The 13,326-nt window shown below is 43.7% G+C and overlaps 1 protein-coding gene across 2 annotated transcripts in view; it reads right to left on the reverse strand.

Annotated features, from left to right (window-relative positions):
• LOC120986900 (circularly permutated Ras protein 1-like) overlaps positions 1-13,326 on the reverse strand; it is a 137,910-nt gene that overhangs the window by 90,218 nt on the left and 34,366 nt on the right. For both annotated transcript variants that reach the window (XM_040415584.1, XM_040415583.1), the window contains exon 5: positions 8,080-8,141. In XM_040415584.1, coding sequence (XP_040271518.1) covers positions 8,080-8,141 — 62 coding nt within the window. The remainder of the gene's footprint in view (positions 1-8,079; positions 8,142-13,326) is intronic.

Below are 13,326 nucleotides of genomic sequence, written 5' to 3' on the forward strand. Positions count from 1 at the left end.
TAATAACCTCTGATTATCAGATAGGCTGGGCATCTGGATATTATGCAGGTATTGCTCTCTGTCACTACAGTCAATCCCTAGTCTGGACTTATAGACTTCTGCATAGTGCTCATGGAATATGTTCATTATGTTATCATCTCCCGATACCTGTATGCCCATTTTATTAGTGATTCCCAATATACAAGAGGGGCCCGATTGGGTTTTAATAATAGTAGCTAGTAGGTGACCCGTACATTCCCCTTCCATAAAATAATGTTGAGTGTTAAAAAATTGTTGGTCCCCAGCTCTATTAATCAAATGTTCCTTCAGTAGATCTTGCGCCTCCATCCAGTGCGAGGAGTTTTCTAGGGAGGGGTCAGAGATCTATTTAGCTTCTGTAGTCCAAACTCTATCCAGCAGTTCTGTTGTTTTATGGGAACTAATCTGTTTAATGTATGTCCCTCTAATATAAGCTTTCATTGTATCCCAGATAATGGAGTGACTAGCTGAACCTTCATTATTGGTAAAAAAAAAAAAAAAGTCAGTCAGAGCAGCAGATATCACAGTACCAGTGTCAACTAACTGGATCCAAAAAAGGTTTAGTCGCCATGGTTGTCTCGGACCCAATAACTCTCTCCCTAAATCCAGTACTACCAATAACGGGGAGTGGTCAGAAATACTACGGGTAAGTACCTAACATCCTGGACCTTATCTAACACTCCCCTAGATCCCACAGTGAGATCTATCCCAGAAAGAGAACTATGTGATGACGAGTAGCAGGAGTACTGCTTCACACCCAGATTTCTGGACCTCCACAAATCATACAAGTCTATTTCAGCGAGCGTCTTGGCTAATGAGGATAGAGAAGGGCTGGAGGCCCCACTATCAGATTGGAATTTATCTAGGGATTTGTCCAAGAACATGCAAACCGGATTCCAAAAAAGTTGGGACACTAAACAAATTGTGAATAAAAACTGAATGCAATGATGTGGAGATGGCAAATGTCAATATTTTATTTGTAATAAAACGTAGATGACAGATCAAACGTTTAATCAGAGTAAATGTATCATTTTAAAGGAAAAATACGTTGATTCCAATTTTCACTGTGTCAACAAATCCCAAAAAAGTTGGGACAAGTAGCAATAAGAGGCTGGAAAAAGTAAATTTGAGCATAACGAAGAGCTGGAAGACCAATTAACACTAATTAGGTCAATTGGCAACATGATTGGGTATAAAAAGAGCTTCTCAGAGTGGCAGTGTCTCTCAGAAGCCAAGATGGGTAGAGGATCACCAATTCCCACAATGTTGCGCAGAAAGATAGTGGAGCAATATCAGAAAGGTGTTACCCAGCAAAAAATTGCAAAGACTTTGCATCTATCATCATCAACTGTGCATAACATCATCCGAAGATTCAGAGAATCTGGAACAATCTCTGTGCGTAAGGGTCAAGGCCGTAAAACCATACTGGATGCCCGTGATCTCCGGGCCCTTAAACGACACTGCACCACAAACAGGAATGCTACTGTAAAGGAAATCACAGAATAGGCTCAGGAATACTTCCAGAAACCATTGTCAGTGAACACAATCCACCGTGCCATCTGCCGTTGCCAGCTGAAACTCTACAGTGCAAAGAAGAAGCCATTTCTAAGCAAGAATTTCACTGGGCCAGGGATCATTTAAAATGGAGTGTGGCAAAATGGAAGACTGTTCTGTGGTCAGACGAGTCACAATTCGAAGTTCTTTTTGGAAATCTGGGACGCCATGTCATCCGGACCAAAGAGGACAAGGACAACCCAAGTTGTTATCAACGCTCAGTTCAGAAGCCTGCATCTCTGATGGTATGGGGTTGCATGAGTGCGTGTGGCATGGGCAGCTTGCATGTCTGGAAAGGCACCATCAATGCAGAAAAATATATTCAGGTTCTAGAACAACATATGCTCCCATCCAGACGTCATCTCTTTCAGGGAAGACCCTGCATTTTTCAACAAGATAATGCCAGACCGCATTCTGCATCAATCACAACATCATGGCTGCGTAGGAGAAGGATCCGGGTACTGAAATGGCTAGTCTGCAGTCCAGATCTTTCACCTATAGAGAACATTTGGCGCATCATAAAGAGGAAGGTGCAACAAAGAAGGCCCAAGACGATTGGACAGTTAGAGGCCTGTATTAGACAAGAATGGGAGAGCATTCCTATTTCTAAACTTGAGAAACTGGTCTCCTCGGTCCCCAGACGTCTGTTGAGTGTTGTACGAAGAAGGGGAGATGCCACACAGTGGTGAAAATGGCCTTGTCCCAACTTTTTGGGGATTTGTTGACACCATGAAATTCTGATTCAACATATTTTTCCCTTAAAATAGTACATTTTCTCAGTTTAAACTTTTGTTCCGTGATTTATGTTATATTCTGAATAAAATATTAGAAGTTGGCACCTCCACATCATTGCATTCAGTTTTTATTCACGATTTGTATAGTGTCCCAACTTTTTTGGAATCCAGTTTGTATTAAAATCACCAATTATGAGAACTGGCAGATCTGGAAATTTGGAAGTGAAGGATAATACTTTTTTGAGAACTTCACAGGAATATGGGGGGGGGGGGGATATAAACGGCCACTAGTATCATTTGGTAATGAAACACAGAACAGTTAATACATATAAAGCGACCCTCCTTATCCACATGTACCTCCCTCAATATAAAGGGAACATTTCTATGCACCAACACGCTCACCCCTCTCGATTGCGTGGAGTAGGAGGAATGAAACTTCTGTGCCACCCAAGCCTTATGAATAAGATGTGTTCTCTCAGAAGTGAGATGAGTTTCTGAGAGGCACAGAATTGCCGGTTGATACGTTTGCAAGGCATAAAAGACGGCATTGCGTTTAGCAGGTTGGTTCAGCCCCCTCATATTCCAGGCAATTATTCTAAGGGTACCCATTTATGTGTTTAAACCATAGCAGTACAGGACCGTAAGCAGCCTCGCCCCGGCCATACACATAGAACCACTGGTGTCTAGTCAATAAAGTCTCACACCCCCCCCCCCCCCCCCCCCCCTCCCCTTCTCAACCCATACATAACAAATAAAGACATTTCACATACACGTGAAACCCTGGGGAAAATAGTTTCCTGAACTTGGGGAATACAAACATATGCAATAGCAAACAAGGGGAACGTTAAATAAAAACTAGCAAGTGGCATACATTACCGGCTATGCTAGCATATATCAGATCTCCCCCCTTATAGTATAACACTCCTAACTGATGAAAAGGACATAGTGCAAACATTAATAAAGGCCGTCTCCGGTACTGTGTAGAGCCTTGACTCAAGCACTCAGTCTGCCCCCCACATTATTATGTGCAGGCATCTAAACAACAACATGACGCCGCATTTATCAACTGTCCATATAGACAAAAGGTAGAAGGTGACAGCATAATAACTTGTGGCAATCAGCAGATTAAGTGCCCTCCCTTACATCCTTTTCAGTGGAGTCCAACCACTGACATGCCGCACCCGGATCCTCAAACAAGTGCGTTTTATCTTTCGCCACGACTCGCAGTTTCGCAGGATATAGCATAAAATATGGAAGCTGTAATAGTCGCAGTCTGCGTTTAACATCAATAAAACGTGCACGCTTCTTTTGGACGTCAGGTGAGAAGTCAGGAAACAATGAGAAACCCGGTTCCCATCAATAGTCAGATCAGTGCAGTCTCTTGCTCCTCTCAAAATGGCATCCCGGTCAAGAAAATGGAGGACTCTAAGCAATAAAGGGCGCGGTGGTGCCCCTGGTGGTGGGGGGCGAAACGGCACCCTGTGTGCCCGTTCCACAGCAAACAGAGGAGACAGCTTTTCCTTTCCTATTTTTTCTGTTAGCCACTTTTCCACAAATGTAACAGCATCTGTTCCTTCGGTACGTTCTGGAACACCAATCATGCGCACGTTATTTCGCTGCAGCCTGTTTTCCAGGTCGTCAGTTTTGGAGATAAGCATGGTGACATTGTGAATCACCCGCTGCATGTCCCTTATAACTGGCGGCATTTGGTCTTCCAAATCACTTAAGCGGCCCTCCATTTCACTCATACGCTCTTTGACTTGCCTCATGTCTTGCCTTAGTAGCCCTATATCCTCTTTCAGGCCACCCACATTGGTAGTAAGCGCAGTGATTGCATTATTGCATTGTAACACCGCTGGAAAGACATCTTTGATAGTAGGCTCAAGCGCAGAGGCGGCCCTCCTGCCATTAAGATCACTGACCTCAGAGTCCTCTGAAATGTTGTCATCTTGCGATGAAGGCACTGGAGGATTCCTCTTAACAGCGGCAGCGTATGTGTTCAGGGCCGGCGCAGGATGAACAGATTCTGGTGTGAGCAATCTTTTCCAGTCGCGCTGCCACATCCAGCAGCTTCACGGACTGTCCGGCGCCATCTTGCCTTGCTGGGGTGGCTCTTTCACCGTCCTTTCCCGCCTTCTCTTTGGCCTTTTGACGGCGCATGGTGGAGCGGTACGGTAGCAGGACCCCTGGGGAAGCACTTAGTTGTATCGGTGAGCCGTTACAGCCCCAGATGGACGGGGAGAAGAATGGATTACAGGATGTTCAGCCGGGAGCTCAGCTCTGCATGTCCTCACATCCCCAGTCAGGCCACGCCCCTACTTCTCCATAATCTTACTTATGTTACTAACCCATGAGACACAGGGTTAATATTTACAGTTCTTGTACAGATGCTTGGCACTTACGAGCATATAGCACGTGACGATTTGATTGTGCTATATGCTTTTTGTCTACCGACTCTTGTGAGTAGAATAAAACCTTTTAAAAACAACTTGCAAAAGGGTGCTTCACTATTCTGCCAATCTTCTTTAACCCTGTAGAGGAGGAGGTCTGTGGAAGATCGGATCCTTTGGGTGAAGAGGAGAGGGGCTGGTGCCCTGTGTTATTGACTGTTGACCGGGGGACATAGTCTCAAGCAGCGCGGTTCCAAAACCTTCATTATTGGCACTTACAGATGCTTTGCATGCAGTTTGACAGTTAAAGTCCAGTACGAACCTGTTGGCTTATTAAGAGGCACAGATCTTATAGGAACAGTTCAAAACAAATTATGGGATGCTTGTGAGACACTGTAATGATAGCTGTCTATTGTTAATGATGCTGTGGATGGACTGGACAACACAAAATGATTGGCGACTTGGTCATCAGTAGAGAACAGGCCAACTGGGACAATGCTGGTGGTCTATGGAAGTGAATAGGTTAGACTACTTTCACACTCGCTCTTGGTGCGGATCCGTCATGGATCTGCACAGACGGATCCGTTCAGATAATACAACCACATGCATCCATTCAGAACGGATCTGTAACACCCCAGAGTTGTGTTACTAAACTCTTTTACCCCGCTACAATCTCTTAAAAGCATTTACATTGTCATCTAATGTAATTTTACATTATACCCTCACAAATGTGCATTGGAAGCCTTGTTAAATGTATATTGTTGTCATTCTTCATGTTCACCAGCAGGTGGCAGCAATGTTCTGGCAATGATTTAAGTTCAGTTTAGTGTTTCTAGGCTGGAATAGTTCATTCCAGCTTAGCTCCCCCCTCTGTGAGCAGAGTGGGTTGCACCCACATCCTGCCTCATGGGAGAAAAGGAAGTTAGAGTCAGTGTGCCAGCCACCCCTGCTAGGAGAAGGCTGTGTATGTAGGAGCTCCCAGATATAGGGAATCAAGCCAGGATCTTGTCTCGGCTGAGACATTGATCATTATCCCCAGCCTGAGCCCTTCAGCCTCAACTGGAAGAAGCAAGCAGACAACTCCAGTTCCAGGAAGTAGCCATACACTGTGAAGATAACTGTGAGTAAAGACCAGAGACCCAGGACAAGCCAAAGTCCTCCTCAGCTAGTCAGTCCGCATACAGCAGAAAATAGAAAGTGCAGAAGCCAAATTCCTGCCACAGTTTAGAGCTATAAAGCAGACGTCTTTTCCTGCAAAGCTCCAGGTTAATAGAGCAGAAGATAAATCCCTGCCAACCATTGCCAATACCTGCTGGGACCTAAGACTAAAGCTGTATCTTGTTTGGATGAAAGTTACAATCAGTAAAGACAAGTTTGAACTTTACCCAAGGTCTGGATCTCAATTTCTGCTGCAAATTCCTCTATTACTCCTACTAGCACTACACTCAATTTATTGCAAGTGAGCCAGGATTCAGGAGTCCAGCCGTACTCAGGTAGGAGACACCGTTGACACCATTATCATTACCATACAGAGACAATACACCACTCTGGCATTCCTAACCTGGGACGTAAGTTACAACACCTAAAAAGGGTCCTGTGGTTGTACCCTGCGCACGCTGCAATTGGCGTCACAAACAAAACTATAGACTATCACCCATATCCTGACCCACTGCATAGTTTGGCGTCAGAGTGCATATCCCGGTCCAGCTCACCGCAGATCCGTTTGTATTATCTTTAACATAGCCAAGACGGATCCGTCTTGAACACCATTGAAAGTCAAAGGAGGACGGATCAGTTTTCTGTTGTGCCAGATTGTGTCATAGAAAATGGATCTGTCCCCTTTGACTTACATTGTGTGTCAGAACGGATCCGTTTGGCTCAGTTCCGTCAGACGGACCCCCAAACGCTGCAAGAGGAATGGCGATGGAACGGAGGCAAACTGATGCATTCTGAGCGGGTCCTTTTCCATTCAGAATGCATTAGGGCAAACGGAAAGCCAAAACGCCAGTGTGAAAGTAGCCTTAGGGGGCACATAGCTGCATCGAGAACCTGGTGTCCAGTGCACCAATCACTACAACTAGGCTGAAAGGATCTGGAAGTTAAAAGGTTTTTTAATGGTTACATCAGGTTTTGAGATTCTGCAAAGCGGTGTGATAAGCATCACCTAAAAACATATGCCATTATTTACATACATCATGACCCCAAACACTGCTAACCTACTGCGTTCCAGTTACAAGTAGTTATTAAAGATTTTGTGGACCACTGTGGCTAAAACTGGAAAACACTGCAATAGAGGAATCCAGATGAAGGCAGCTGACCTACAGGGCAGGACAAATAGAGACATAGACATGGAACTTGTTCAGATTTGGATCAAGTCTTTAGGAATGCAGTCAAACAGAGACATGGGCTTGGAACTTGTTCAGACTTCAATCAAGCCTTCTGGAACCCAGGCAAACAGAGATATGGACTTTGAAGTTGTTCAGACTTGGATCCAGACCTCAGGAACCCAAACATACAGACAACCAGTCCAAACAGTAACAACTGCAGGGACCAGTGCACACATGACAGTAACTTCTGGAACCCAAACTTACTAGAAAAATACCAGGCATGGCAACGATTTCAGGAATCCAGACATGCTTTGCAGGAAGAGGCAGATGCAGGACAAAGCTTCAGGAACCAGGCTTTAGGAATCAGGAGCAGAAATCAGGAAACAGACTTCAGAAACAGACTTCAGCATACAGGCTTCAGGGTATAAGCCTTGTTGCACATCCAGAGTCTGGACAGACAGAACTCCAACCTGATACTGACACAACTCAGGAATGAAATAGCAGACGTAGGACTCATGCCCACGAACGTAACTGGCTCCGTGCCAGTAATGCGGACCGTAAATGGCTGGTCCAGAATATACGGGCACCTGCCATGTGCACTCCGTGTAACTTGGATGGGTCCACGACCCGCAAGTTACGACTGAAGATAAGACATCACCTATCTTTTGTGCGGCAGAGGTATAGATCGGAAGCTCACAGATGCATTACAAAGTGCTTTCATGGGATTTTGGGTCCACGCCTCCGCTCCACAAAATATGACATGTCCTATCTTTTGTCGTATTTTGTGGATCGCGGACTCATTAAAGTCAATGGGTCCGCATCCGCACCAGGAGTGTACACAGACAGTGCTTGTGGATTGCGAACTGCTATTTGCGGTCCGCAGCATGGGCACAGAGCCCTAACGTTCATGGGCATGAGCCCTTATTGGCACTTAGTTTCACAACCACAATCACAGATTACTGTACATGGGCATTTTATGAATCGAGTACACATGAATGTCAACTGCAAAAAAACATGACATTTATATCTATCTTTTGGGGACGGTTTTATCCTTACCATCAGGGATTGAGTCTTCACAGGTGGCATACTCATATGCATGTGTTTCAGGCTCAGTCACAATTATGTAAAAGGAAATTTACATTGAAATTTACATTGAACAAAAAAAAAAAATCACAAAAAGATTTTCTTACTAGTATCCCAGATCCAACTGTCCTGTGACTCAACACTTCTCCCCTGGAAGAAGTGATTTATCACAGACATTCTCCCATTGGCACAAAAACAGGAAGCTATAAATGACTTCCTATCTGCAGCTGTAGAGCTAGCAACATAGAAGAACTTGTGCTGACTGGGGTAGAGCAACTATTCAAAAAGCTCTAAAGGGATCACTCTCTCTTTCTAACAAAGTTAGAACCAGCCCTGTAGCTCCCATGTATCCAGTGATATCTCCATTCATTGTTCCAATTGCTCTAAACAGCCCCCCCCCCTTGATTGACAGCGCTATCCCAAGTTAAAGTTGTACTCTAGTGCTGTCAATGATTGGGAGGGGGTGTGTTTAGATGTTGGTAGGCGTTGCATAACGGTGTTCATACTCAACCTTTGGGCCTTCGGGTATCTGAACCCGGGCACAGCTGCTAGTTCTGGATTTTTTATGACTATGTCCCTGTGCTGAGTATAGAACATCAGATGGAGAACTATTTATGAGCATGATATTTTATGACCACCACCAAAATATTGTAGACCTACAGCACTGTGGATATGCAATGTTATAGTATAGAAGTATCTACAATAATATAATGTTGTGCGTGCACAAGCAGTCATTTTACCAGATGGTTTATATATAGTAATTTTACCAGATGGTTTATATATTGAAGGTTTCTTGGTGCGGTCTGGAATAGGCGGCCGGCTGTTTTCTGTTGTAGGACTGATGATGATTGTTGGCTGCTCAGTTTGGCCTTCACTGGTGGCATGATGTATGTTACTAGGTGAGAACGTACTTGGCATTCCTGAAACAAGAGTGATCAGAGGACCATACGGTGGCAGATGCATCTTATTATTCTTAATATAATCGCCATCAATGAGAGCAGACTGGAAAAGGTATTAGAAAAACATGCAATAAATCATGGTCAGAAGCTTTATAAATATGGTGCATGTATAATTTCAACTGGTGTTGGATTTCTTGTACTTGTTATGGTTAGGCTCTATTATAGTCCTAACCCTTGGTCCACTGGAAAATTGTCTGGTTATCTAACCCTGGAAATAACATCACTGTACTTGAGTTTGTAGGCATTTGTCTGCAAGAGGGAACAGAAGAAGGCGGCTTGCGGCCATCTAATTGTGTTGGTCGCAAGCCCATGTGTGTATTAGATGGAGAGAGCATGCAGTGTGGTTCATTGGGCTCTGAAAGGAAAACACAAGCAAAATTTATAAAAGTTATGACATATGGGAGACTGGCAATATGGTTTGATTACAACCCCTACATGGTCACCCAGCATGGCTAATGGTAATCTGTCTATTAATGGTGGATTTCAGGGGTGGACTAGGAACTTAAAGTGGTACTGCCCGAAAAAGCTGGCCCTCTGTGGTGGGCAGTGGCAATCAATAGCTGCCATCTTCTGTCCTCCTCCTCTAGTTGTCTATGGAGCAGGGGGCTTAGGAGGTGAGGTGCAGACCACAGCAGTTGAATTCAGGAGGGCATGTGCGGTCACTGGCCGGATACATAAGGACCTGATTTTCACAGCGTTAATTATCACTGATAGCTCAGTATGTACTAGGCCAGCGGCAGAGAGAAGGGCTTGGGTAGCCCCCGAGGCATTGGCTCACCGGGAAATTTCCCTGTAGGATCTATAACCAATCTGCCCCTGGTGGATTTATAGCCTCGTGCTCCCATATTAATGTATATTTACACTAAATGAGAGCAACAGAAGAGTAGAGAAGTTTAAGAGTCTAGATGGGGCACTTGAGAAGTTTAAGTAGTAAATACGACATAAAAAGAAATCAATAATAAAACAAAGCAATTTACAGAATGTAACCATGCAATATCTAGTCTATTGATCTATCTATCTCATTATCTATCAAATTATCTATGGATCTATCTGTCTGTCTGTTATCCGTCTGTATATCTATCAATCTCCCTAAACAGTCTATCTCTCTGTTCCAAATAGGACCAGACTGAAAAATATTGGCCATTACCAACAGGCAAAATGTATTTCCTGCATGCAAATGCCATGCATGTACTGCATTTTGCGTTAAGGGTTTAAAGACGTAAGTTGGGTATTTTAATTAAGTTCCAAAAAGGTTTGACCTGTCTCTTAAAGGGAATCTGCCCCCAGGTTTATGATGCCCTATTTGATGGCAGCAAAGTTACAGAGACCCTGATTCCAGGGCTGGGCACTCATGTTCATGAGCAGTGGGATCCCTCCGTCCAAGGCCAGTCAAACAAAACTGGTATTCATAAGTGACTGTTTTTATTAAATATGAATTTCAGGAGAGGCCACGGGCTCTATAGTGGCTTTCGATCAGGGTTATGAGCTCACACAATCACTAATAGCATTAGCTATCACAGTCACAGTAAGTTATGTTATGCCTTTGCTCCCAAGTCATGCCTTCTTGTGTGGCTCCACCAATCTGTCTTGCTCCACGCTAGAATGTACGTGTATATTAATACACGTACATTCTAGCGTGGAGCAAGACAGATTGGTGGAGCCACACAAGAAGGCATGACTTGGGAGCAAAGGCATAACATAACTTACTGTGACTGCTATTATTATTAGGTGGGGGGTTGATGAGGCATCTGAAAAAGTGGCATGCAAAAAATTTGCAACAGCATTAGCCACACGGCACATTACCGTCTCTGGTCCCTGGTTGGCAGAGAAAGTTATTGTGAGGCTCAAGCGTCGTTATAAATTATCTGCACTGCTGTCAATCCATGCACCATTGACCCCTGACTGGAGTAGTTTTTACTCTAATTTTTACAACTGATAGTAAATGTGTTGAGCCCAGTGTCCCAACCCCAGTCACTCCCTTGCCACTCCCATATGTCGAGCACAGTGTATTGTTAATGATTTATAATGCTATGTGTCCCTGCCCAGTTATAATTAATTGCATTGTCATAATGTCATGAGTAAAATGCATTATAGTTGAAGTAAGGCAGGGACATACAGCGTTATAAATGAATATAATGCAGTGAGGTCCCGGTTACAAGAGAGGAGTCCAAACCTGGAAATACAATTTCTGTACTTCCCCTTTAAGAGCAGGGATATGGTGTGTTAATCAACATACACTACTACTAATGTCCATTTGGACTGAATACCACCAATTTTCCTGCACCTACCTACTTAACTAAGACTTAACTTTTATTTCATATTAATTAATATTACTGGTGTGAATAGCAATTTTAAATTAAAAATTTCAGTGATCACTGGCCTTTATATGTCTGGTAGACCACCTTGTCAGGACTGTCATCTGACTAGGTAATGAGGGTTAATGCACACTTATGCCACCAGGTCGCGCGCTGCCTGTGTATTCAATATGCACTGTGCAATTCATTTCCCTAATAATACTAGGTCTCAGTGATTAGCTGTCATAAAACTTAGAGCTTCACGCTGCCCCCCGACATGTTTCGCCGTAACACGGCGTCTTCAGGGGTTAGGGCAGAGTGTGAGCGTGTCCTCCTCGCGGCTAGCTTATATAAGCTTCGTTTGTGACGTAGTTGCTAGGGGCCTCACTAGGGGGCGTGATCGAGAACCATAATTTAGAAGCTGATTGGATATACTGTGAGGTTCGGTCTGCTTGCGTCATAGGCACCGCCCCCCGACGTCATCTAGCTCCTATCTTCTTCCTTCACATTGGTCCGTGTCTTCGGGAAGCGCCTACTTTCGTCATAGCTCCGCCCCCCTGACGTCAGCTACCTCCTTTTACCTCCTTCTAATTGGTCCTCATCGACAAATAATGCGGCGCATGTCTAGTAGGCTTGGATGTTTTTCGGTGCCTATGTCCGTGCGCATGCCCTCCGACTTAGTTCCCAGTCTCTTTCATACTCTAGATCCTATACTTAGGCTACGGCGCATGCTCACAGACTCAGGCTCCGGCTGTGGCGATATCTCTGTCCATGTCCTTCCCACTGCAAGTTCTCTTCTGGTGATATTTCTTCATATCATTTGTTATTCTTTATTTTACTTTCTGCCTTGCCTTTGCCATAGTTTTTATTGATGATCATCCACTTAGTTGGGCATATTATTTCTTTGTATATTCCTCCTACTTTTACTCAGTCATAACTAGCTCTGGTATTAGTTTTTCGTCTTGAGATATCTCTCAACATCTCAATTTTCCCCTGCTAGTGACTGCCCCTAGATCTTACTTCTAGAATGATCCCCTATTCGGCCTAGTGTGTCTACCCACTGTCTTCTCCATTACTCCTCATGTTTATTATTAGTGAATACTATTATACTTTTACAGTACCTCCCTCTATTTAACTTAAAATTGGGAGAGAAGAGTGGGGGGGGGGGAAGGGGGAGACTCTCAATACTAGGGACAGCATAATTGATGAGACCTAGGGGAAGGGGGGGGGGGCAGACACTCCATTTATCTAGTCCCATTTCTTAGGGTTGGCAGAATATATACGGAAGCTAAGATGACCTTCCGTTATCTACCCTTTATACACTTCTACCTTCTGGTCTCAAAATGCCCCAGGACTAATTAGTCCCATTCTATTACTTTATTTTTCTATTTCTATGATATCTCTCACTTTTATCCCCTAGTATAGTGTAATTCGTATATATATGCCTTACCTTGTATATTCACTATACAAGTTGTGAATGAGGTTTCCTAAAGTGGCCATTTTTCTCCAATAGGGGGTCCTTTGCTTTATTTTCATTTTGTCTTTTTTTCAATAGATCTTCCCATAGAGGAGGTTGCTCTATTTTTTGTATACAAGATTATGTATTTTGCTATTTTAATTATTAATAGTACTATTTTGTTTTTATTCTCTTTTTTCCTAGACGGGGATAATGATACCTACAGGAAGGACGAGTATGTGAACCCTTCGTTTAGTCCTCTTGGGGCTAGACTATTTAATAGGTAAATCCATTTGGTTTCTTCTTGTTGGAGTCTTTTGTCTATATCTCCTTTCCGCGGTCCTGATTTAATTTTTATCAGTCCCCAGAATTTAAAATCGGTGTCATGGTCCTTATGTTTTTCTCTCATATGTCTGGCCAGGCTGGTGTCCTCTCCTGTATTAATACTACTCAGATGTTTTGATATCCTTCTTTTCAACTCCTGGATAGTCTTCCCTACATATAATTTGGG

The sequence above is a fragment of the Bufo bufo genome, chromosome 1, assembly GCF_905171765.1.
Source record: "Bufo bufo chromosome 1, aBufBuf1.1, whole genome shotgun sequence".
NCBI lineage: Eukaryota > Metazoa > Chordata > Amphibia > Anura > Bufonidae > Bufo > Bufo bufo.